Here is a 26,678-nt window from a genome sequence, read left to right as displayed (position 1 = left end):
ACCCGGCCTCCTGAAACGCATCACTGAAAATATAAAATTCTACCTTGCACTTAATGGTGGGTAGGGGGAAAGATGAAAATGCTTAATATGTTCAATTTACTTTTAAGGTGCTTTAATGATCATTTAACTGAAAATGTCAGACAGTTGGACTGTGCTGTGTAAAAATGCCAAGAATTTAGAACAGAAATTTATAAAGGGCTACTAGTGCCCTCTTGTTTGGGGAAAGTGCAGTAAGGATTTCCTTAATTAGTTTACAAATGACAATAAGATTACAAACCTCCTGTTTGCTCTAACAGCTTTCACATGTTCTATACAAACTACTTCACTGTGCCATGATAGTCATCATGTAAATATGCCCTTTAAGAAATGCTGATTTTACAAACTTTGCCACAGAACTCAAAGCTGTGTGAAACATTTTGCGTCAACATAAATCTGACATAAAGCTTTCGTTGAAAAAAATCCAAGTTTATGTTAAAACTCAAAATCAAAGTAAGTTCAAGCAACTGGTTACATCTCTTTCTACAAAAGAATGGCTTTTAATGTTCTAAAGCAAAATTTTTCAGATGTTCATTCATAGCATTCTAGGAGTGGCACCAGCTGAGCTGGAGCTAGTTTCAAGGGAAAACCAAATTAGAAACAAGGATGGCAGAAATCTGGTATCTGTATTAATGTACTGGTTTTTTAATGGTTTAAATTTGAGGAACTGAAGTAATGAATAAAAATTCCAAAATTGAAAAGGAAGGCCTGTTTTGAAAGTTTTTAGAGTGAGTGATGAAGGCCGTAAGGAAATTTAGATTCAGATTTTATTTTAGATATGAACTTTCTAAGTTAAGGAAAATTCAGATGGCTATCAGTAGCTAAAGCAGAGATTTCAAGGCTTTCTCTTGTATAAAACAGTGAATAAACGATCTAGCATTATCCAGAAATGCTCCCTGCATAAATATAGCAGTCTGTACGCAAACTATCAATTTAAGGATTGGTGTCTAAACTGTTATCCAAGTAGGGACATTACTTAGCAACTGCCACAGCTAAAAAGGAATTTTCATAAGTCTCAAGAGAGGTTATGAGTTATTGACCAAAAAATTCCAACAGAATCCTGAAACCAGTTTAGGCTGGCTACAGTTAGTTGCTCGTGAGTTACATGACTAAGTAATGGTCACAGACAGTCAATATCAACCTATTTATGCAAAAAATACTGTGCTGTGTTACCATTAAAAAGGTCTCTAATTAAACAGGTAATTATTAACTTCAATACCACTTTTGGGCCAAATCCTTTTTTTAACATCCTGCAGTGGTGGGGGGAGGAAAGGACAAACCAAACCCACTACATGCCTATGTATTCAAAAGAAGTGTATGGTCTACGAGAAGAATGAAAAACAGCGCTCTGCAGCAGAGTTTTTGTGTGCAACTATGTGTGATGGAGAGGAAGAAAGCAAGGAAACAGTATGATTTAATGCTTGTAGGAGTGTCATTTTCCTTTCCACCCTAACCACTGAATTCTTTTTATTTTCAAGGAGTTCAAACCACCAGAGATTTAAAAGCCTTTTTTTTTGTTTGTTTTGTTTTGTTTTGTTTTGTTTTGTGTGTGTGTGTCTGGAGCATATAAACAAGAAATTCTGTTTACATTCTTAATTATGAACATGTATTGAAAATCCTGGTCTACCTCCAAGCCCAAATCAGTTTGATAGCATTCAAATCAATGTTTACAGTCTGGCACTTATTGCCTTTGCAGCCTCAGCTCTGTGCCTCTGTGCTGCTGATGGAAGAGTGAAGCATGAAGTCCCACAGCCTTGCACTGCAATTGCTAGAAAGCAAATGAGAGACGGGGTGTAGATGTGAGGTCTTAGGAGAGGAGAGAGAGCAGGGGCAGCCATCCCTTTAACCACCTCACACCCTGCTCTGCTCATCTCCCCAATCAGCAGCAGGATAACAGCACACGGATACAAAGCTTGGCCCTGCCTTAATATGATTCTGAATGTTACATAAGTGCTTGTTAAACAAAGCAGGCAGCTAGAAATGAGATAACCTAGCCATGTGTATATTCAGCTGACTACTCACTCAGATTCCCAGCTCATATGCTGTGAGTGTGATAAAGGGCAAGAAAACAGCCATAAATAACAACCTCTAAAGGTATTCTCAGTTCTTTCAGGACAATGTAGTTTTTAACACCATGTGCAGGATAAACATTTTAAATATGGCCAGATTACACTTTTTATTTTTTTTTCCCTCCTCTGCTTCTAAGGAGTGAAATGGTTGGCAACACAGTGAGCATTTCCAAACCATTTTCTGGCCTACCCACAGTGACACAGGACAGGTCACATCTTTTACATGCAGCCTTCAAGAACGTGCTAGAAACAAAATGGTACTTCTTGGCTTTGTGAACTTAATTCCAGGCAATTAGGGTGAAAGAACCATTACATAAATGTCCCACTGCACAAAATACATGGGTAGTGGATCCCAGGAAAAACCTCAGACACAATCTCTAATATATACCTTTCATCGTCTGGTAAGAAACATTTAATGCAATGCCAGTTGCATCTCTTGTCTTACTGATGAATGGAAACAAAAGCATGAGACCATGAAAACAAAGGCCATGAAAAGAAAAGTGACCCAGCTTCACACTGATAAGCAATGATCGAATTCAGTACGTTTCTACTCCATTAAAAGCTATTTTAAAAAATGTTTACAAATGTCTTTAAACAAAAGCATGCTGCTCCAGAACAGCACCTAGAAAAGTCATGGAAAGAAAGAATGCATGGAAAGTGCTGATAAAAACCTCCGAACAGAATGAAACAAACCAAGAACCCCAAATAAGAATTTAAATACAAGCTACACTTCTAGAAATGTTATCTTAGCTGTACTAAAAATATACATCAAAATGCCCACTACTGCTATCTGAAGCTCCCTTCTGTTGGGCCCTCTTCCTTTAGAGCAAACAGAGTTGTAGTAATAGCCAGCTTTCTTCCAACTTCCCCTGAGAACAAGATCCGCTGGTGGATGTAAGCGGTCAACCACTGCCACCAGTTCTACAAACTTCCACATTTCTCTAATCCTATTCACTGTCTTGCCTTATTATATTTTTAAGTGGTTTAACAGCACATGCCAGTATTTTTCATAACTCCTTGGAGGGGTGCCTGTTACTTCTCACCCATCACCCATCACCATCTCAGGTCACATCAGACAGGAGGCATTGTCCAAATGCTACACACTTCTCATGAAATCCAGAAGAAAAAGACGATCCCAGCCTTTTATGTTCAATACGACTGGATTTGTACTTTCTCAAAGACTACAACTTTTTTAGAACCACAAAGCATTTTTGGCTGCCCTACACTAAAAAAAGAGAAGCACATTCTCCCATCTGGCACATAAAGCAGTGTTTTTCATGAACAGAGTTTTCTGAGATTTTTTTTTTTTTTAATTGGGAAATAAATCTAAATTTTTATGCATGTGTCTGATGAAACTGATGGAAGGAAATTGCTTGCCATGAGATTTTTGTAGCTTGTAGCTACAAAACATGCCCTGTGGCCATCTGGTCATCTGCTGCAGAGTTGGGGTTGATAAAGCAAAAGGAAACAGAGACATGTTTAATGACCTCTATCCTTTGGGGCTGGAGAAAGGCTTTATTGACCAATTCTATGCCTTGGTTTATCTCAGGCTCAAGCATGGGAAGAAACAGAGACAAAATTTATCTATGCATGCAATTCTGAAGGATTGCCATGGCTCATTTAATCTCACCTGCAGCAGGATGTGTAAGGACCTTTTGAACTTACTTGAAGTTTTCTCAACTGAGAGAAAGTAATTTTTTACTCTAACTTTGGGACCAAGTGTCACGTTCCAGTTCCAGAGGAACAGGGACCATTCATCAGAACCAGAAAGTCTGGCAGCAGCTATGACGTGGTTAAGAAACTGGCTGCTGCAGCTGATGCACAAGGCAGGCCCAAGGACTTCCCTTTCTGTCCCCTTCCAAGTTCACACATTGTAAGCAGTAAAATAAAAGCAAGTCAGTACAGCATGCACAGTGGTAGTGTATCATGCTGTGAGATTAAAAATAAGACATGGCATATTTGTGAATTACAAATGTTGGCTGGTTCAACTCTGCAATGTGCAAATCAGCACTTCCCATAAAGAACTAGTGTGTAATTCAAATATGTTACCATTTGTGCTCTACCTTTTAGCACTCAGAAATTATTCTCAAAATGATTTGAATTTCCAGTAATATATTTTTTAGGAAGACTATGTACACATACACAGATTTGCACAGGCAGAACCTCTTAGTACCAGCTGGAAAATCCACATTAAAAATAGTGGGTTTGGTTAAAAATCCAGTGACAGCTCTGGGAACTTCTTAAATGCGAACCTTAAATACAAACATGATTTATGCTGGGACTACTCACTGCAAGACAAAGAAAACAGCCTCACCACTGGAAAACAAGTTTACGTTAAGAGTTTTTATCATTATTAATTGCTTTCCTTCCCAGTTCTATCACATCACAAATTAAATATGTAGATATTTTTCTAACAGCTTTCAACTACAACCACAGCAACTAGAAAAAAATACTTTTTTTAAGACAATGAAGTATTATAAATGAAAATGAATGCCTACACTGTTTGTGTTCTTATACCAGAATAAGTTCTCCTATAAAAATCACAGCCACTCAAGAGAGATTTTTTAAAAGGTCAGATCAAGCAACAGACCTAACAAAATAAAAGTAAAGAAGACTGAGCCAGATTAGAAAAGGCTATTTTGGAACTAGAAAATAAAAAAAATAATTTGAGCTTTAATTATAGGCTTTTCCATTCTTCTGAGAAATCCCTTTACTTTTTGCAATTCTTCTCTAACTGCAAGATTTTGCTGCACTGTCTGCAGTAGGTGGGACAAACTGCAGAGAGTGGCTGCACTGGCTGCATGAAGAGACATTGCAGTGGGTCTGCTCCCCTGCTAAGAATGCAAAATATCATCCCCACCACAGCCTGTGGATGGAGGAGATTACTAAGTATGTTTCTTCAAAGCCTTTCTGGAAAATTCTCTCGGGAAGAGCCCTGTATCAATGCAGCCATGTTGATTAAGGGTGTGACTCTTCTCACGCTCCTCTTCCAATAAAACCTCAGAAAGGACCAAGCCTTTCTGTAAGGCACAGTCCACCCAGGTCTATTGCTTTGCATGCCTGAAATAGCCAGGTGGCAGATGAAAACAGCAATACAGTTTAATCAGCAGGAAAAGAAATAGCATATATAATCTTAGCAGTCAATCCTACAGAAGGACACTCCATTCAAACGCTGCCTACCTGCACTGTATTTACTGAAAAAAGAAATGCCTTCCCATATCTATTCTAAATGCAATGACTACACTGAGCTATCCATTTTAGAGACAGCTTATTGCATCTAACAATTCAGAACCCTGAATGGTCACTTTCTCCCTCGGCTGCTGGATCACTGGAAATACAAACAGCTCCGGCAGGAACTGTTCTATCTGATAGGATGGATATGCTGGCCTGCTGCCTTCTCTGAGTCTTCTGAAATGCAGTCTGAACTAACTACCAGGCAACCTTTTGAAGACAATATTCTTTGGCAAGTTAAACTCATGTGGGTGCTTTCTTATTATCTAGCTTGGCTCCTCTCTAGTATCCTCTATGGAAGATACTCTTTCTATTAAGAGGAGCATCTGACATTTGGATGGGTGTATTATGTTTGTTTTACAGACTCTAAAGCAAATAACCCTCAAAGTCATTACTGGAAAATATCTACATAAATATCTACATTGTTCCCGACAGTTGTACAAGCATTAATGTTGGTCGTAGGCTTACCACATTTAAAAGCTCTTTGGTGTCTGCATTTCACAATGAACAAGTCAGGCTTTGTCTACATTTGGCACACAGTAAAAACACACTGACTACTGAACACAGTTTTACTTTTATTATAGATAGGGAAAATAGCTCTTAATGACGTTTGAATTGGTCACATTTTACACACTGGTCCCTAGGCACATTACAGACAAAACTATGAACTAATTCTTTTCCAACATGGTGGTTTTTGCCAGTGTGGACAGAGAGTTGAGCTGGTTAGAGAAAAATGTTCCTCAATCACTTTTTAATTTTTTTGGGCTGTTTAAAGGAACTTGCAACAATCTCTACATCACAGATTCGATAAGATGGTTATGCTGCTTTACTTCTGTCCTTAATTCTAATGTAAATATTTTTCTAAAAACTTGAAAATATCTGCAATATTAAACAGAATTTTAAAATATTTAAATTATAAAGTGGAACAAAAATATATTGGCTGCATTTATTTTACTTTCACTATGTCTGACTATTAGGATTCACCTCCCAGCTTTTACAAACTTTTAATTTGTTCTCATGTAAAGCTGTAGTGAAATGGAACGGAGTTCATTTGATGTGCTGTACAGCGAGAATTGAGAAGGACCAGACCTGTCTGTACCACACCAAACACCAGGAAGTATTGAAGCTGTACTAATATTTTCTAGACAGAATAATGATGTCTTTGGCAAAGACTGACACCAGCAATTACTTCACTGCAATCGGAAGGACAAACTGATATCTATGACTGCACTGTACTGAAACAGCCTATGACTCCTCCACAGTAACCTTTAATATCAAACAGGGTAACAGCTTTTACAAGGTCTTAAGAAAGGCACTACCCTTTTCTATTTTCACAGACAGCTGAGGTGAAAGACATGGATGAAGTACACGAGGCCAAACCAGGTAATGCATTCTTGATTAAAGCTACATTTCAAAGCTCTTCTTCCTGATCTAGTTTGCCATTTTGCTTCTCCTGTGTAAATAAGGAAGACAAAAGTCATAAGAAACTGAAGTAATGCATAATAGATACCACAAATTGGCATGATACATGATTACAGCCTGCTGTGAGCAGCTCACAAATTGAGGAGAATTCAAACAATAGCACATGTTCTGTGATTTAGACATTGAGATTTCCCTTGATTCCTTTTCCTGTGAGCAAGCTATTGAGAAACACCGACATTTGGGCAATAAAAAACACACCAAGAAAACACTGACTGCCCAATACAGCTGCCATTGTAGTTTTCTCAGCTGTAAATTGATTCCTCCTCCTTCATCTCCACTTCTGATTTGTCACAGTTCTTTTAACCGGTGCTGACAACAGGACATTTACATCACTGTGCATTGTATCACACAGTTTCAGACTCATCCTTAGAAAGTTAGCTAACTGTATCTCAAACTACCAAAAAGAAAAATAGAAAGCTATAATTTGCAAAGGACAGTGAACAGGGGATAAAAAAATCCAAACAAACAAAAGGGTATGAATGCTTTCAATTTAGATCCATTCTTTAAATAGAACAGAATTTTACAAACACAAGAGCCAAAAGATCCCCACACCTATATACTTCCACTAACTGGGCTTAGGAGTAAGTCTGCTGTAACACCAACAAATGAGATCAGTGAAAAAACAGTTTCCATAACATTTTATCTTACCATAATCAAACATGGGCAGAACAAAAATCAGCCTTGAGCTCTGTGAACAGAACACGATGCAACATGGACACAGTCATTCCAAGAAACCAAAGCCAATTTACTCCTAATTCCATTTTGCACAAGAACAGAAAGTCATGCATTGACCTGAAAGGATTGTTTTTCTTAAATGGCCAAACACTGCTGTTTGTGATATTCTAGGAATACACACAATACTGGATCCTCATATTTTGTTTCTGAATCTGCAGAATGTCTCTGGCATGATCTGACTATAGTGTGAAGCTGAAGATTTGGCTCTGTATCACATCTCAGCATACTCTTCTGAAAGGTATCCCCCCCAAATAATCCACGGAATATTTAGAAACTGGAGACTAACGTGTGCCTCTGGGAGGGAATGCTATAGGGGAAGTAATATAGGGGACAGGAGGACAAGATGAGAACCTAAGAGGCAGAGCCCCATTTGGTGTAGGGGGAAGAAAGGGGAGGAAGGGGAGTGTACCTTGTTTCCAGGGTGCCATTATCTTCTCAAGTTGGTAGCAGATCTGGAAGTCATGACTCAGGGGAGAAATACTCTAACACCTGCACATGCGTATCACGTGCACTGTTGCTAACACTATTGATATAAAGAAAAAACTTTGCTGCAGAAAACTGCATCTGGTAAATAACTTCTAGCTCAGAGCACCAACCAAGGCATGCAGATGAGTGAGTCACAGATCTGAACTGATACCTGCAACTGTATCACACTTAACTTGCAGAAGATACACGTTGAGAAATGTCTTGAGTTTAAACATGTGAGCAGCTCCTGGGAAGAAATGCAAAACCCAGTTTTGGCGCCCCGTTATGGAATAAAAAGACAATGAAACAGCTGCAAATAAAGGCAAGCCCCTCTTGTGCACAGCCACAGTCACCCTGGTTATGCTGTGCTGTCTCCTGGCACAGCCCATGTCACTCAAAACCTTCCACTGTTGGTGGGAAGCACTTCTATTGCTTTCCCCGTTTTAAGTATGAAATATTTACGTATGAAAAGTTTTATATTTGAAACTCAGTGTAATTCCATATATTCCCTCTCCTTCACACTCCTTACTGGTCTCCAGAGCATAACAAAGAGAAAATTAATTTCAATGCCCTCTTCTATTTTCATTTTGAGAAACAACTAGGATTCGATTATCTATCTTCTAGTGAGGGAGAAATAAGTGAAGAGTCCTCACATTCCTCAGAAATGAACACAAGTGTTTCATCCAGCTGGGCAGTTCAGGCTTTAAAAAATTTCAGTCGAGGCCATATAACTGGAGAAGAAATGCTCCTTCACAGAAAAGCTAGCTTCTTACAAACAAAGAGGACTTCAAACAAATAAATACTTTAAAGGATTACGTTTCTAGGAATTTGTATCCTGAAGCCAGGTACTACTTGTTACTTTATTTCTGTCATCATCTGAGAAATAGGTATGTTACCTGCCTACTTTTTAAACTACTTAAAAGCAGAAATGCATATAAAGCTTAATCTTTGATTTGCTAATAGTTTTATTACTTATACACAACAACAGTTGGGAATTTCCAGCATACTTCAATAAGAGTTTTTGATGGATTCTTTTCACTTGAGAATCATGGAGGAAGACTGGATTTACTAGTAAGATGAAAACTGAATGAAATCTGTTCTGAAAGCAATGCTTATTTCATCCCCTTTTTTTCCTTCTGGTATGCTTTGTCTGATTACATTGATACATAAAATAGAAAAGGATGAAATTACTAAGAAAAGGTAAAAGAAGGATTTGGAATAGCTGATAGATAAGCCAACCTTACACACCCAGGTAGATATGCAAGACATCTCACTGTGACTGACAAAAATGACACAATACCTTTTATCTCAAGTGTCCAGAGGCCCAAATCATAGAAAATGGTCAATTTATAAAGAATAAAACAATGAACAAACAAAACAGGGTAAAGCAAAAAAATGGATCTGATGTTATTAGTAAGTGGAGAGGAAAAAGGGAAATATGTCAGCCACCAAATTTAGATCAAGACCACAAGTAAGTCATAGGTTTGTGCACTGAAACAGAAGAAAAAAGGCAATGCAAATAAAGATCCAAACATGCTGGATTCTGCTCAGAAGACTTTCAGCCAGTGCTGCAATAACTGTTACACATGTGTAAGGTAAAAAAATCCCTACAAAATAAGCAGCTTTTAGGCAGAAATCTCTCCAAAAGAGTGTGACAGGAAGATATGCCTCTGATTCCATTTTAAGACAGAAAATTGACAGAACATTAATGATGCTGAACTTTTCACGGGTTGGAGAAAGCCACTAAATCCCTTGAAAAACTCATGATCTTTTTCATAGGTTTTCATGGATTTCTATGGAGCTACAGGGAATTACTGAGTGTTGTGCTTGAAGCCCACCGTTCTTGACAAACATTTGTGTAGGGAACGTTTTTTCAGGCAAAGAGGACAGCCCCCACACTTGTTAAAATAGAAGAACCTGTCTCAGTGCTCTGAGATCCACACTGTAATTCAGAAAACTAGAATCAATCCTATTAGAGGCAGAATGAAACAGAGACTTTTCACTTGGAAGGCCTTTCCTATTTTCCCTCTGGAAAAAAAGTGTAGTTGTGCTCTTAGCCTACTATTGCAGATAACACTCATCTTCGGAACAATGAGGCTAAATGAGATGAAGAAACCTGTCCTGCTTGCGAATAAAGACATTTGCCTAAAGCTCATCCCACAGGCTGAAGGTTTTAGAATTAAATGTTTTGGAACTTCCTTTAATTACTTCCTTTCTATAACAATTTACTTTTTGCTAATTTTTTTCCTTTTTTAAGAGTTTTTTTCCTATATTTCAGTTTTTTGTGGTCTTCTATGTATTTCTGACAACCTCACAGTATCCATACTTGTGTTTATTGTAACTGCCTTTTATCCAGGCTACCTTGATTGCTCAGAATCCAACTATGTATTTACTTAAGTTTCTGAACATTCACCTGTGCTGTGCGCTTCATATGGTGTGGAAATAGAAGATCTCACTATCAATGTCTCTTTGGTTGTTTTCAGGATCTTATGTGATGGTTTGTTCTTTTTCCCTCCTCATATCCATTCTGTTCATTTCCATCAGGACATAGGCTAAGCCTCCTCAACATTGCACAATCCCATACATTTAACATTTGCCTTATCAAAGAGACGTAAGAGACTGAATTCCTGCCAAAAATACTTGGTGCCTTATTACATTTGCTTTATTTGTGAACCCATATTTATTATCTTCTCCCACCTACAATCTTCTCTTTTCATCTTCTTTTCATCCTCTGAAAAGGTATAACTTGTTTACAACTTAGTAAAAGCATGCCTAAAATAATTTTTAATCATAATTTAATCATTCTTTCAACATATTGTGTATTATGATGATTTCCCTGACAGAGGTACAGAATGGTATATTTATAAATAAGTTAAAAAATTTCTATGGATAAGCTTTAATAGAGGTCTCACCCTTGTCATTTTTACATAACATAATTTGCTGGTTACTACTTTGGAAGTAATATCAGGTCAAAGCCCCTAAATTACGCCTGTGTTGGTTGTGCTCTCTGCACCACAACCTCCTCTGGAGAACCTCCCGCCTCAACATCAGACCCTACTGACAGGAGCTGCCTACAAACCATGGAGGAAAGGGATGACTAACCAGTGCAGAACACAAGTTAAAGCAAAACAAAACTAAACAAAAACACCAAACCTCCAAAAACAAACAGAAAGACTTCCACGTAGTTAAGGGAAAATGAAACTTGGGGAAACCAGTGACTACATTTGACCCCCTTTTTTTTGAACAATGGTTAACTGCTGAATGTAATGAACTATAGTTTATTATAATCAGTTCTGCAGAACGTAGAAAAATGTTTGTTCCCTGGCATATGCCTCTTTAGAGGAAAGCTTTTCAAACCCGGGATGTTTGTGGTAAAAAGCAAGTTTATGGCAAACTTGCTGGAAAAAAAGGTTTTCTAAGATCCTGACAATATAAGGAAACAGGACAAACAACTAAATGAATATAGAAGTCATATTGGACCAACCAGTTCCTTTACACTTAAAGCTTCTACATTCCCTGAACAGAATAAACCCTGGTGGCAACACTGTTCTATAGCATTCTACTGCTCTTTAACAAACTATTTTTTAGTAATTGCTATAGTAGTGTTGGCAATTACATGTTTGACATAGGTGTGCCAATAAATAAATGGAGGTCAAGAAATTACACCCTTGCTGACCATTAAACTTCTTCACAATGTAGTTGGAAGGAAACTTAATAAAGACTAACTATCCAAAATCTGTACCATTGGACTTTCAGAATGCTAATGCTCAGAATGCAGATCTTCCCAAACTCATCCTTCTAAACCAAAACAAAGGTAGTGAATCCTTCTTAAAGAAAGACAAAAAACAGCAAGGAGATAAAAAATCAGGTAATATAGAAAGCAAGAGATTTTGGTCAGAAAATGTACTTAAGGGTTATTTTGATATTTAGTCCAATTAATTTACACAAACAAGTATCTGAAAAACAAAACAAAACAAAACCTCCCAACCTTCCTGCCATGTTCATGACAGAAAACCAAAACTGAAAGGTTGTTCTCAGAAAATCCATACAGCTGATTTCAAGATTCACCTTGCCCTGCATTAGCACTTATATGTGAAAACTGCTTAAACTCATCTCTCTTTTTTGATTTAAATTAATGGAATTATCAGGGTAGTAGTAAGAGGAGGAACAACTAATTTTTGTACCAATCTAGAATAAATGATCTTTCAGAAAATTTATTATTTGGTATGTCCATTAAACAGGATGTCTACTGATACGTCTTATACGTATTTTCTTTTCCATTGCTTAATTTAGGCTCAAATTAAAATCCGGGTAGAACCTCAAAATGTAACAAACAATTCTAATTAAATCACAAAGAATACATTTACAAAAGACACAACTGAAACAATTTCTCTAAACTCAAATAAACCTTTAAAAAATTTTGGCAGCATTACTGTTGTCTTGTACTAAAATGAACAAAATTAGTTTTAACTTAATTATGAGAAGTAGAGAGAACCCTTGAAGTGCTTAGTTTCCCAGTCTGATTTGTCTTAAAACTGGGATTACAACCAAACTGATAAATACCATGACTCTATTTTGGTTTAGTCTGAGGTGTAAAATTTATTTTTCATGCATAGATGCTTAGTCTTTAGACTTTTTCAACAGAGTATCCAACTGTATTTTATTTTCTTATTTTTTAACTTCTGCATTCCACCATCTTTCTTTTTCCAAATCTGTCAGAGCAGTGTTAATTTAGAAAAACATAGCCACCCAAACCCTGGCTTCTTGTAGATCCTAACATAAACAAGGCTGTGTACATCTGTTAGTGCAGAGGAGCCTGTGTATGCAGAGTCTTGCCAGTGAGCAGTTTCTTGAGGAAGAAATATGACTCTTGGCCTTTCTTTATCCTGTCATGTGAAACTGACTACTTGAAAAAAAGAAAAACTGACCATCTCTAAGTGAAAAAATGCCATGTGACATTTAGGAAAACTCAAACCTCCAGTATAAATAATTCAACAGTATCCCATATAACTTGTCATTTTTCAATGTTCTTCTTCTTTAAGCATTCAATTCACAGTTATTAGACAGCTGTTACATTAAATTTAGTATGTAAACATGCATTTCACAGTAGGTTAGGTTTAATGTAAGAGAATATAGAACACACTTTTTCTATAAAGCATAGTAGAAAAAAATCCCACCGACAAAACCTAAAATACGTTTGTGTTACATAATGATAGGCTTATTAATAAGGTGTTGTATTCTTTAACCAACTAATCTCTGCCACTGAGAACATGCACACTCTCAACAACAAAGTGCAAATGAAGAGACTGAATTAATTTCTGTAGAAGTGGAATAAATATAAGTTACTCTCAATGTTCCCTGCAATATAATGAAGCTGGCTTTGGTCATAGTTTACTCCTTCTCCCACACATACACTGAAAGAGTCCTAAACCAAGAACAGCATATAAATAACACCACAATTGACAGAATGACCCACAACTTCCTTCTGAAATCCACTCATAAATCCTGCATGCAGATTCTAGATAACCATCATCAGCAGTGATGGATGGCTTCTTCATCTCAAGACATTCTGAGATGCTGACCCCGAACAATGATTCATAATCAGGATTAAGTTAAGTTAAGCTGTATCAGCATGTTTACTGTACTCATTCTTTAACTTGCCTGTAGGAATACACATTTTTTAAGGTTCTCTTTCTTGGCAGTTATCTGTTCTCTAAATAAGAGAAGAACTTTCAAAGCAATTCAAAGTACGCTGATCAACTGTGCTGTTTTCCTTTCCTATGTTTTAGTAAGTACAGGTATGATTTTAATATGCAATATTCAAACAAAATGTCCCTCAGTGCAGCCCAGTCTTACAGAGAAGTTGTCCTAGTTTAGGGCAAATCAGGAAGGATTTCCTGCTCAGTATCCCAGAGTCTGGGATTTTCACCAGTCACACTGGCCCACTGTGCCAGTTCACTGATTCAGCCCTGTACCAGTACCTATTCACATCTGTCCTCACTGTTGTGATGCAAAATAAACACAGCCTTTTCTCTTTTAATAATAAATGCAACAGAAGGCTCTTTCTTTGTTATAAAGAATATTGATGCTTTAAGAGTGTATGTGCTGAGGGTGACACTGAGTGTCCTGGTGCTTCAGTCTTTTGCTCAGGCTTGAAAAACTCCTCAAGTGTTGTACTGCAAACACAATTGCAAAAGCCCACAGTTTAACTCTGCAGAAAGGATATGGAAAAATATATCTCCAAATGAAATACAGGACACTAATAGAGAAAACTAAATGCACACAACCTTAGCTGATGGACCTACTTGTAATTCTCCAATTTGCTGAATGGATCACATTTCTGAAGAAGGCTGAGTTGCTTTGTTACACTAATGTGTCCTGCATCTATTATTGTCCCATGTGTGCAAAATAGTCATTAAAAAAATAGAATTAGGAAAAACATTCATCAGTTGTTCAGGAAAAATGGAAAAATTTGATGACTAGGGGAGGAAAGAACTGTTTCCTCAACAGAATAAAGCCAACTTTGCTGTATTTTTTCGAAGACAACTAACACTGTCTAATAAAACATCTTAGAAAGAATCGAAGTGTACTTTCATGCATCTGTCATGACTCTGCCTGGTCTTTATATTTTATTACTCCATTAAATTGAGGTTAAGGAATATTTTATGCTTTTCTGCCTTCCACTTTCAACCTTTTTACTTCTTCTAAAACCGCAGGAAACAGACCCAGTCATACACAGAAAAGCGTGTTGGGAAATGTATGGTTTAAATTTATGTTTGAGTAGCCCATCTAGGGCTGCTTAAACAGTTCTCCAGTGGTAATTAGTTAATAAGAAAAAGCATCTGTCACATTGATTTTAAAAGGCAGAGAAGATGCTGTGTTTATCAACTACCTTCTATCTTATTTTTATATTTGAGAAATTTTATTGTCTTCTCTAGGTATGGAAGGCATTTTTGAACTAAAGTGGCTTGAACAGGGGGGTACATGCCTGTATAGCATTGTGGCTATTTGTGAATGGTGTTTCATACTGCTTCATCCTCCAAACTGAAAATACAAAGGCATTTTAGAGGTTTCTCCAGCTGCTTCTTATTCTATATCTTTGTACTTCTAAATACAACATCATGGTCACATTTTGATTAACAAAATGAAGATAGAATTGGCTAAATCAAATGATTTTTGTTTGGTATCTGGAGGCAAAAAGGGGAACAACAACAACAAAAAATCACAACACATGAAAAGGTTATTTCATAGAATTCCCAGTGCATATTTTTAGACACTACAATTCTGCCTCTTGAGAGTATGCTCTATTAGTAAACAGTGAAAAATGCAAGCATTACACACTGGAGAATGACTTCTGTCCTATCTGGCAGCCACCTCTGTTTAGAAGACTCATCAGCGAGGCTAAAGTGATTACTCTATAAATATAACCTCTTTTTTTTTTTTTTTTCTATTAAATAACAATTTAGTGGTTGGTCAAGGCTTATAGCTTAGATCGTGTAATTGGAGAAAACTTGTTCATGAGTTAAACAAAAAAATTTGTTTCTAACTTAAGCAATGAGTTTTTAAGATTTGAAAGTGATATTGCATGAGAAATCTTAAAAGGAAAAAATGAAGAAACTTTATCATCATAGTGAGTTGTTTATATATAAACCAGAATATGGAAGGAAATAATATGGTTTTCTGTACCACCATAAAAATTTAGTTCTTAAAATCTCGTTACATGAAACATTTCAAATTAATACTTTACCCTCATTTTTCTAAGTAAAAAGTATTAATCCTGTACTTAATAAGCAGTTATCAAGTGTAAAGGAATCACTGCTTTTAAAAATAATGGTCTCTAGATAACAACAGCAACGCTAAATATAGTGTTTAGCTTAATTTATCATAAATCTATCCACATTTATTTCACTGCCCCTTATGAAGAAAGAATATACCAATACACCTGACTGCAATACTGCAATGCCACACTAGACACAAGAAGCGGAGAATGCCAAAATAGCTTTTCTGACCTCGGCCTATAAGAGGAAATTTAGTGATGACTGTGCATGCCAGCAATTAAACCTTATGTCTAGAAGGGCTCAAGGCAAATAAAAAATATGCTTGGTTTTAAGAAGTGCTGCTGTTGAGAAAACAATTATCTTTTTTCTCACATCAAGAGTTGAATCTGTGGACAACACAGAGTTGTTTTTGTTTTTTTTTTTTTTTTTTAATTACTCCACCTAATACTAGAATAGACATCTCAGAAATTGGCTGAAACCCTTTTCTAGGACAGAATAACTGCAAAGAAAAAGAACATCTGCGTCTTTTCCATCTATATCAGCTCAAATATAAAATCAACTTTCTTTGGCCAAGCTCATATCCCTTGTGTTTGCTTTCCTGAGAACTTGCATAATCAAGCTTTATTAGCCCAAATGTTCACATAGAGACCAATTCAGGCCTTCACACTTGAGTATATCAGCAGTGGTGTATTATGTCAGGGAAAGACTGACAGACAAACTGGGACAAAGTATTGGTTGAGGGCAGTGTTCTCTTAAATCCTTGCTCTACTTCCTATCCCAAGGAACTCAAGTGAGTTGAGTAAAACCCTTTCCAGCCAGGGCTACTCATGAACACACATGCTGTTATTTCCTTGTGAACACAGTGAAACAAAATTCTACTCTGGAACTTTCTAATAAACCTGGAAGGAGTTGTTTATTTATTCCTTACAACAACAGCTTGAACTTGAGCTGTGTGTGACCTAAAAAGAGAACTGAATGTTCAGCTTTTGTCTTTTTTCTCCCCTTCCCAAAGTGCCTTGTGCTCTAATACTACCACCTTTCCCTGGCAATGTCTGAGCACTGCAAGCATCCCCACACCTTTTATCTCATCACTGAAACTAACTTTGTCAAGTCACCTGAAAGCTGAGTAGCCAAAACTAAGCTCAAATGCTTCCTTTACGGAAACAACAGATGGATGTCAGCAGACTGGGGGTGCCCGATATGCCCCAAGGATGACTGATATTCTGAATTGAAATTTTATACCTCTTCTTTGCCATATAAATTAATTGGCTTAAATTAATGACCTTTTTAAAGACATAATCAACTCGCCAGCTTTTTTTTCTGGGTCATTTTTTAATTTAAAGCCATTATACCTGAACTTTTTTTTGTTTTGATCTGTTCTACATTTACAGAACTTATCTTTATGGTTCCTTTCCATGGATACAATAAAATCTGGGTATTTGGTAACAAGTATGAAGAAACTAAAATATTAAAAATGGAGCTGAATTAAAAAATCATCACATAGGAAACTAACTTTTAGAAAACTGTCCTAGCATCACAGGAGAATTTTCATTTCTGCCTATTGTTTATATACTAGACAGATCAATGCCAAAACTGCTCTAAATCACAATCTGAAAGTCCCTCATATAACTAGAATTTGCTGAATTTAAATTATGTGAATATAGACAAAAAGCACAGTTTGAATAGAGTTCAAATAAGTTAAAGTTAGATGGGAGATTTATCATCATAAACAGAACAAATCTGCTGAAATATGTCTAAGTCAAATGGGGACACAACTAAATAAAATCAACTTTTAAAAGTAAGTATCAGTTTTTGAGATTAAACTTGAAATTGAACTTGTAAGAAATATTAAAACAGAAGCAGGGAAAACAATAACCTGTCAGTTTAATGACATTAATCTCAAAGAAACAGATGAAGGTCATTAAGGAAAGAAGATGGTTGATGGCCATGCAGTAATACCCCCTCCAAGAGTTACAGAAATGCCTTTGTAGCTGGTGATAAAGAACAATCCTGATCTTTACTGACCTCTGGCTTAGTCACAGATCCGTATTTGTTACAATTATCACATGATGCATCAACATGATGGGTGCACTAAAAGTATTCCTTGACAATGAAAGAAGTGCAGATACATGAAGACTCATGTAAGAATATAAAAACTATTAAATTAATAAGAATGAGGGAAAAGCAGGTCCCCATTCTCATTCCCGTGAAGGAACCTGATAATTTGAAAAGGCATTGAGGATCAAGGAAAACTAACTTTCAGGCATAATGTAAATAAAACATTTGACTCTGTGTCCTTCTACTACCTCTGATTCCAGCAAAATATTTCTCCCACAGCAATAAACAAAATTAGGTTAAGTTTTAAAAATACAGAAGCCCTGTACTCTAGCCAAATTAAACTATTCCAAAATACACTGTATTTGTAACTCATTTAACAGTCAGCAAGTTTGGCTGCTGACATTATAATTTGCTAATAATGCTTTTTAGTATTTTCAAGCCAGCCACCCAACTTGTAGTCCAGTGATATTTGTAACACATGCTGGGACTTTTTAGGTTTGGCTTTGTGTCTTTTTGAGCCGAGAAGTGGTGACCTACTGAAAATGTTCTTCCTCCACTACCAAGCAAAAGATTAGGATTTAGCTGATGGCATGCTTTCTCCTAAAGCCAGTGTAATGGAAACACTGCAGATGTTTCAAAATCCCACAGTAAGCATGTGTACTAGCATCACACTCCTTCCCTTTTCCCCTTCACCAGTTAAAGATGACCATGGACAGCTTCTGAGAGAAATGCCACCAGCTCCTGCTGGGCCAGAAAACAGCACCCTCACCCTCAGTATTTTTTAAGTGTATGAAAGAACTGATGTGTGGGTCTCAGAACTGGATTTCCAATCTCTGCTCACAGGCTGTAAGTTTTGAGGAGGATGTGACCCTACCACCCTGACAAATTTCCATCCAACGCTAGCACAGAAATGTTCCTCTGGATAGAGGAGCAGACAAAAGTTGGGTGCATTTTCAGTATCTTTCTGTCAAGATTATACTTCAGTGTTTTAAATCATCAATACCTGGGAAAAAAAAGGCTGTTTTATCAGTTGAGTGACACAGCTGTACCTGAGTTTTAAGTTTCTGCTCTAAGACTGAAGGTGTGTAAACAAGGATTTGTACGTCACTCAGCTGTTATATTTTCAGGTAGATCATGACAGGAAAAGCACGGACACACTCAAGGAATATTTAAGTATCAAATGATACTTCATAAAGGGTCTTAAAGGTGAAGAATTATGCAAATGTACTCACTACTGTAACAAATAATCTTAGAATAAAGGAAAAGCAAGACAGTTAGAAGATATGGAGGGAAGAAACAGAAAAAATCCTATTTAACTTCCTTTAAGCTTTTAGAGAAAAAAGGCAGAAGGATTTAGTTTTATGTTCCAAGACAGTGTACTTAATTTTGGATCGATTTTTTTTCCCCTCATTTGTGTTTTGGTTTTGGACACAACATGAGACCTAACATTCTTCCTGTCAGAGCCTGTAGAGAGGCATAATTTTTTTAAAGGGAAGCATACGACCATTAGCACTATAATTTGGTGTACTCCTGGTTTTGTCTGGCTCTTTCAGCACCATTTTTCAAAGTAGGATCGTGAGACACATCGACCCTTACTGATCACTGAAGTAGGGTTCACATTCACGTATTTTAAATATGTATTGTTATTTTATTTTCTTGGTCTGGTGTTTTATTTGAGTTTGTGAATAGATATGATGAAGAGTCAGTCTGCACTTTTCAGCAAGCACAACTCAGATCTGTACTATGATGGTGGTGGTGAGTGAGGGCAGAGAGGAAACCCACTGATTACAATCTAGGACAGCTGTCTCTCTGTGTACAACCACTGCTTTAATTTCCAGCTACTCCAGACTGTGAGCAAATGCCCAGGGTTTGGTAAGTGCACTGAGGTCAAATGAATTCCTTCCTACACATACCTAATTTTCCCTCACTTCCATGTGCTGATGAATCATTTTTTCCCAAAAACTGGTCTGGAAAGAGGGAAAATAAAACTATTATCCACAACACTGAAATTTCCCCCTGTGGCAGAAGCTCAACAAGCTCTTTAGTGACATGGACCTATTCCTCTGCTTCAGGCTCAGCACCAAGAGCAGAAAGGAGAGGAAAGCAAAACATTGAGTGCAAGAACAGACTTGTGGCATTGCTGCTGACCATACTGCCAATTAGACAAATCATAACACACTGGAGCATGTTCTCTGAAAACCCTAAATCACATAGCAACTGTATGAGTATATATTTTCGCAATAGTGGGTCACATGAAATGCGTATTTTCAATGGAAATCTAATTCAAACCTGTATTACTATCAAGGACAGCTGAGTTTGTAGCACTTGCAGTGTTAACAGACTACTTTTTGATTAATAGGTTTTCATCACTGTGTTATGTATTTATGATTTGCACCTTTACAATCTACTACACTTCTCAGAACATTTCTGACCAGACTGAACCTGTTTACAGATTTTGACTGTGTTACGTACAGTGTGTACCACTTCACTTTGAAGGATAGAATACCAAATGTACTACTGTCTTAAACTGAATACTGCTTATAATTTTTTTCACTTAGAAAATATATTAGTAATGTAGGCATCTGGTTATGTAAATGTCTCAGAAATTTTTATGGAATGTGAAAAGACAGAGCAATTTCAGCACAGTCTGGGTCTCAGAATTTTAAACAAAAGATTCTCCTTAGATTGACTCAACATTTTTCCAGCTTAACAGTTTCAATTAAAATGATTTTATGTAAATCAATTTTGAGTAGAATAAAGATACTTAAAGTTACTTGATTTTTCATACTTTTCTTTATTAGATGTGAACTATGTGAGGCATGATATTTAGTTGTATAATCATGGCGAACTACAATAATAAATTAATTTTTCTATACATGCTCCACACCTATACAGAGAATGAAAATGTTAATTCCTACCTTGCAAAACTTGTGAAGCTCACGGATATATTTTCTAATTTGTTATAGACGATCATATTAGTGGCTATAAATTTCATAAAATGAAATACTTACTACTGTGCACAGTCAATCAGTTGATATTCGTTTGACCTCTCGAAGCACGCCTTTACACCTTCATCATCCCAGAGCTTTTTTGCATGTTCAAAGAACTCCTGAAAATTGGAAATGCAATAAATCAGAGATCATTTCTCAATTTTTCCAATCTCCAATCTGCGCTTTTCCTTCCCTCAGCCTTCATGCTTTATGCTTTGCAAAATTATAGATTATGCACTTACAGAAGAAAGGCTATAAGCATTTATTAGCAATATTGCCATAAAATATATGAAACATATGGCTTCTGAGAGTTTCCAGCACATGATGTACAATGAAGACTATCTTCAAAATTCAAGCCAGTCCAATAAGATTTATTGTAAGTACAAATGTTACCTAGAAGCATGTTCACTTCATTTATGCTTCTGTCATGGAAAAGGCATAAAACTGACGCAAAAAGTCACTCAGCTTATAAACATTAGCTTTCCAGAGAAAGAACCAGACTGTAACTTTAAAAAGATTGGGCAATTTCTCCTGAAAAACACAACTTTCCGCTGCTTGGTATTTTCTCATGCAATATAATAACTTGATTGCAAGACTTTCAGAGTCTTTGTTCAACACTACATCCTCCAAACAGCTGCCTGGCACAATGTGCTTTTCCCAGCAGCTATCCCAGGCTACCCAATACAGAAATATCTGCTAGTAAGCTTAATTCAGAATTTTCTGAAAGAGGAACCAAAGCTGTCCTTGGTGCTGGTGAAGCCACAGCCACACACATGCAGGCACGTAGGTCCAACCCTGCCTGCTGGCTCCTTTTTTTTTCTAGCCCCAGCTCTAGAGACTCAAGGATCCAGCCCATTTTAAAGGTGGGAATCCATTTTACATTATATCCTTCCTGGTAAGTGACACTGTAACAGAGTTTTTCCAGCTATATCTTTCTAAATTCTGTTGGAGTCTGAGACACAAAGTGTGTGTCCTTGTCTCTGATACCTAACTCTGAGATCCAAGAGAACGCTGAATTTCATATAACATGAAATTTAAGGGCATGTTTTCATGGTGTTACATGAAAAAAACTGTTAAAGTTAGATAGAAAAGCTAAAAGTGTGTGTAGATTAGAGAGTTTTAGTCACTGAGTGAAAAAGTTAAAGTTTAGAGCTTAAACTAGTATAGAAAATAGAAGACAAGATGGAGGACTTAAGGTGTTGTCTCTTTTCCTTCTTCTTTCTTCATTTTCTTCTTCTAGAAGTTTTTTGGTAGTAGTAGGTGATTAGATAGAAAATGCCACAGTGCAACACACAAGTGATGGGTCATTGGGTTATTAAGAAAAATAATGTATGTGTCTATTGTTAATTAGATAAGAAAACGTATAAAGATAAAAAGGCTGTACAGTTTGGGGGCATTTTGTGCCTTCAAAGCCAAAGTGAGCCAAAAGGGCAGGATGAATTGAACTTGAGCAAAAAGTATGGAAAAGTCTGCCAAGTTTTGTGATAACATCCTAATAAACACAAGAAACAATATCCTAACAAGCTCTGGAGTTTTCTTCCTGACCTGAAGAACTGAGATAAGTGGAACTCCCCATGAGGGAGTATTCCAAAGACGTCCAGCTCAGAGGAGACTGGGAAATCCACGTGTGAGAAGTACAAAAGTAGAATCAGAGAAAAAAAAAGAAAAAGTTACAAATTCAAATGAAGGATGTTTAGATGAATTAGTATTTCCTTTAGTATATGGCTCTTTCCTCTCTTGAACAAAATTTTTAAAGCAATACGTCAACTCAAAAACAGAAGTTGTTTTCTTAACACCTCAACACTGCTAATAAATCACCAGAATCCTTTGGTTAGTCACAAATTTGTGAAACCTAACAAATTGCTTTTCCACAGTTCAATTTGGCTCTGTGTAAAATGGGTGTAATATCACTATTCACTTCATGATCCTGTCAAAATTTTGCATAAACATCTGAATTCTGAAACCTTTCTGAAATTGCTTGCCAGTCTCTCCCCACACCTTTTCAGGATTTAAAACCTTTTACCTTTTTTTCCCCAACTATACCATACACAATGTAGAGAGAGAGAAAATTCCATTCTTTAAGTTTTGAAAATGTCAGAGAAAAGAAGATATTAAAGCAGGCATGAGAAACCTTTGCAGAAATTCTTGTATGAAGAGAGGAAACAACACTATATATTGGCAGATGCTTATATTGCCCTTGAAATTTATTTCTTCAGTTGGTGAGGACATGTTTGTTTAGTCTTCATTATTTTAATTACTTATGTAATGATTGTTTTAAACACTGCAGATCCACCTTTTGAAGTGATGCTACAGCTATTATAAACTCTCTGTTCCTACAGTAGGAAAAAAGCAAAAACAAACTCAAGAAAGTACAAGATATTAAACTGAAGTAGAAGGAGAAAGTAGACATACATAACAGAGAGCACAACTACAGGAAGAAGCAAGAATTGGAAAAGTCAAAATGATAAATATGAGAAACCGTGAAACATTCCTCAAATATGAAGCTTATACTTGATTGATACTTGGGGCATCAGCTGGATGCCTCTCACTTGCTGGCATCTTTGGCCAAAGAAAAGCACTGGCTTCTCAGTGGGCAGAGTGAACTGTGGGTAGGTGTCAGGTCCTGAGACAGAAGGAGCCAGCTCTCCATCCCCTCAGGTGGGAGCAGTGTACCATCACTCACTCAGCCCTTCCTCCCACTCAGTGGCACTCGCCACTGCAGCTGGGGGGTTTGAGCACAGCGTGGCTGCCTGCCTCTCCTCCCCATCCTGGGGTGGGAATTCCAACCCACCTGAAAGCCATCTCTAAGAGGAACAAACATGTAAAAACCAGTCCCATTCAGCCCTGCAGAATCTACAGGAAGGGAAGGGGATGATGAGGAGGTTAGCATAAAGGTATCCTTTTCTGCAGGGTGGATGGATTGAGAGATCAGCTGAAAATCTAAATAACAAAGTAAATAAGCAAACAAATAAATAAAGTTGCATAGCTACAGTAGTTTCTCACTTCTGCTTTTACATCCTCTGTATGAGCTTTATTTACTCTTAAAAATCTCTTTTGAAAAAGAGGCAATCATTTTGGCTCAGCTTCTTGAGACCCTACAAATACATTGTAAATACAGGGTTTCCATATCATATGCTTCAAATATTTCCACCTGACCATTATGTCTCAAAGCAGTCTATTTAAAATGACTTCCAGACTTCTAGTCCTAAGCAAATCATATAAAACAGAGCAAATATACTTCCCTCATTAAAATGTACCAATCTACTGCAGAGGAGTACACTTGATTGCAAATTGCCTCCCACACAGCTAGCTACTCGATCCTTCCTTCCCAGGTGACTAAAGCCTTCCAGAAAAATCCTGTTTCATTTCAAGGTGCCAAGTACCATGATCCAACTTTCCACACTTGTTTTTAACCCTTCTCTCGTCTGCTGTAAGTTCCTTAGTATTTTTTCTGCTCATGTGCATAAGGCCCCCCAGTGCAAGCACAGAGGAGGATTCTCCACATGGCAAACATATCTGGATATCTGCATCACAGGACTGCATCCAGACACCATTTATTACATCAACTTCAACCCCTGCAATGAAGACCCTTTTGCCTGACCAGCTTTCCAACAATCACTCCCCTCCTCTCAAGTCTTACAACTCGGTCCAATGAATCCTATTGCTTGTCACCTCTTCCTCTGTCCTCCCACCACGGCCACATTGTGGCCACCTCAATGGCAAGCAGGCTCTGGTGGGGGCTTTGGGCTCTGCCTGCCCTGCAGTTCCTGCTTTGGGGCAGCAGTATCCTTGGGGTGGCATTTCCTGTAACGGGGAAGAGCCAGGATAATTCAAAGAACAGAGAATTCAGCTTTGCTCCAGCTGGTAAGGGAAGATGGGCTAAAACATTTTCAAATGTTACCTTAGGTCAGGTAAACACAAGTAAGATTTTTAAGAGTAAACTGTGACTGTAGTAGCTTACATTCTGAGTTGGTCAAACTTTCTTAAAGGTGTGACTCCTGGAAAATGGCTTTTCAGTTCTTAGAAGTCACAAGCCAGGTCCTTTAAGAAACCTTGACTGGGACAGAACAGAACAGGGACACGGTAAATCACTCTGGTAATCTGATGCTCTGTGTTTGCAAGCACATGCAGTTGACTTCCATCAGATCAAAAAAAAGTCACTGAAATCTACTAAAAATATGTAGCATACTGAAAAGAATCAGGAAATAATGTACTGTGCCTGAAAGCAGAAAACCTCATGCATCATGACCAAACAGAACAGTTGCTTTAACCAAACTCTTCCTTAGGGATGGAGGCATACAAATAGTTGCACCTATTAATATACTATTAACATTAATATACATATAAAATAAAACAATCAATATATTTTTAATGTAGTATTTTAATTGGAGCATTAGAGAAGTAAATTATATTGTTTTAGATCTCATGAGTTACAGGGGTCATGAATTGCAGATACTTTTTACACTGCACACATTAACTTACACCATTTATCTAAGAAGTTATAGTGATCGCTAGACCATACAAAACCTTGATGTGATATTTGGATGTCATCAAAATGAAGGTGTGACACACAACATCTCAAATATTTATTAATGTAAAACTATTTGGAAATTTTCCACTCTTCCTGAGACAATCCAAAATCTCAGCCCTGCATTCCTGAACCACCTCCAAACTAGCAGACACATTTTGCTATAAATAATCACATATCATCCAAAAATCATGAAGAGCTGAAAGCAGGTTATGATTACTTTTTTGTATTCAGAAGAAAATAAGCTCAGATTTACATAAATGTAGAAACACCCTGAGCTGATATCACTGATCTAAACAACAGGCTATTTTTACTGTGTTTTAAAAGGTCTTGTAAAAATATTTTTACTCACCTAATTCAGGGAAAAAAATTCCTCATTCAATATATTCCCATACATAGCATTCCAAGAAAACAATACAGGTGACAAATGCAATGTACTACAGCTAAGCCTAAGGGCACTGTTTTTCAACTTTGTGTTACTAGAAGTTACAGCCTGGTCTAGAAATTCAATTTCCCTTATTTTGGAAATAAACTTCTGTATCGGTAGGTTACCTTAGAAACCTCCTCCCCCTTATAACTCCCACAAAAAATTTTCAAGTAGCTAAGAAATGCACTTATTTCACTTTTTAGATATCTCAGTTTGGAATAAATACTAGTGATGATTAAACAATTATGTATCTTCCATGAACAGATCTTTATGTATTTTGGAAAAAAAAATTTTTCATCTAACTGCTTTACAAACCGTAGAAGTTCATGTTAGGTCAGGAATACAATTTTTTATTCTACTAAGATTCTTTCTGCCTTCCTTCTGGATGAAGAATACATTTAATATCTATCCTGACGTTACCTTTCAGTCTCCCAGAAAGTGGAATGTAGAAGGCCTCATCCAAGAGCCATATTTTCTACTTCTGTTAGCATATTGTAAACATGGAAACAACTGCTTAGATCAGTGTGAAGTCAATCTCCCTCAAGCCAAAATTTATGCTCTTACTTTCCTAAGCTTCAGGACTGTCAGGACTGTAAGACAATTTCTCATCCAAAACACAGATTAAACCTGTCTGATTACCTGACAACCACTTAAAGAAGTAGCAAACGCTACACATTTTCATAGTTCTGCCACTGTGGGTGTGAAATGAAGTCATCACTTCTATTCTGAATTTCAGTTACTACTTCTCTCAACCAAACAAAAAGTAAATCACACAATGCATTAAAAATTCCCACCTAACACCTCCCCAACTCCCAATGACAACTGCAGCACAAGATGATCCAGAGAATGAATTCACACAGGAAGGGAGGTATGTGCCTC

At 37.0% G+C, this 26,678-nt stretch overlaps 1 protein-coding gene across 2 annotated transcripts in view; it reads right to left on the bottom strand.

Annotated features, from left to right (window-relative positions):
- The window catches only part of GNAL (G protein subunit alpha L), a 185,041-nt gene that overhangs the window by 38,191 nt on the left and 120,172 nt on the right, over nt 1-26,678 (bottom strand). For both annotated transcript variants that reach the window (XM_086892814.1, XM_023921345.2), the window contains exon 5: nt 20,866-20,963. In XM_086892814.1, coding sequence (XP_086748940.1) covers nt 20,866-20,963 — 98 coding nt within the window. The remainder of the gene's footprint in view (nt 1-20,865; nt 20,964-26,678) is intronic.

This window comes from Cyanistes caeruleus, chromosome 1 (genome assembly GCF_971803275.1).
Source record: "Cyanistes caeruleus chromosome 1, bCyaCae1.hap1.1, whole genome shotgun sequence".
Taxonomy (NCBI): Eukaryota; Metazoa; Chordata; class Aves; order Passeriformes; family Paridae; genus Cyanistes; species Cyanistes caeruleus.
The sequence above is the reverse complement of the archived record's forward strand: the minus strand, read 5'-3'. Positions and strand labels throughout refer to the sequence as shown.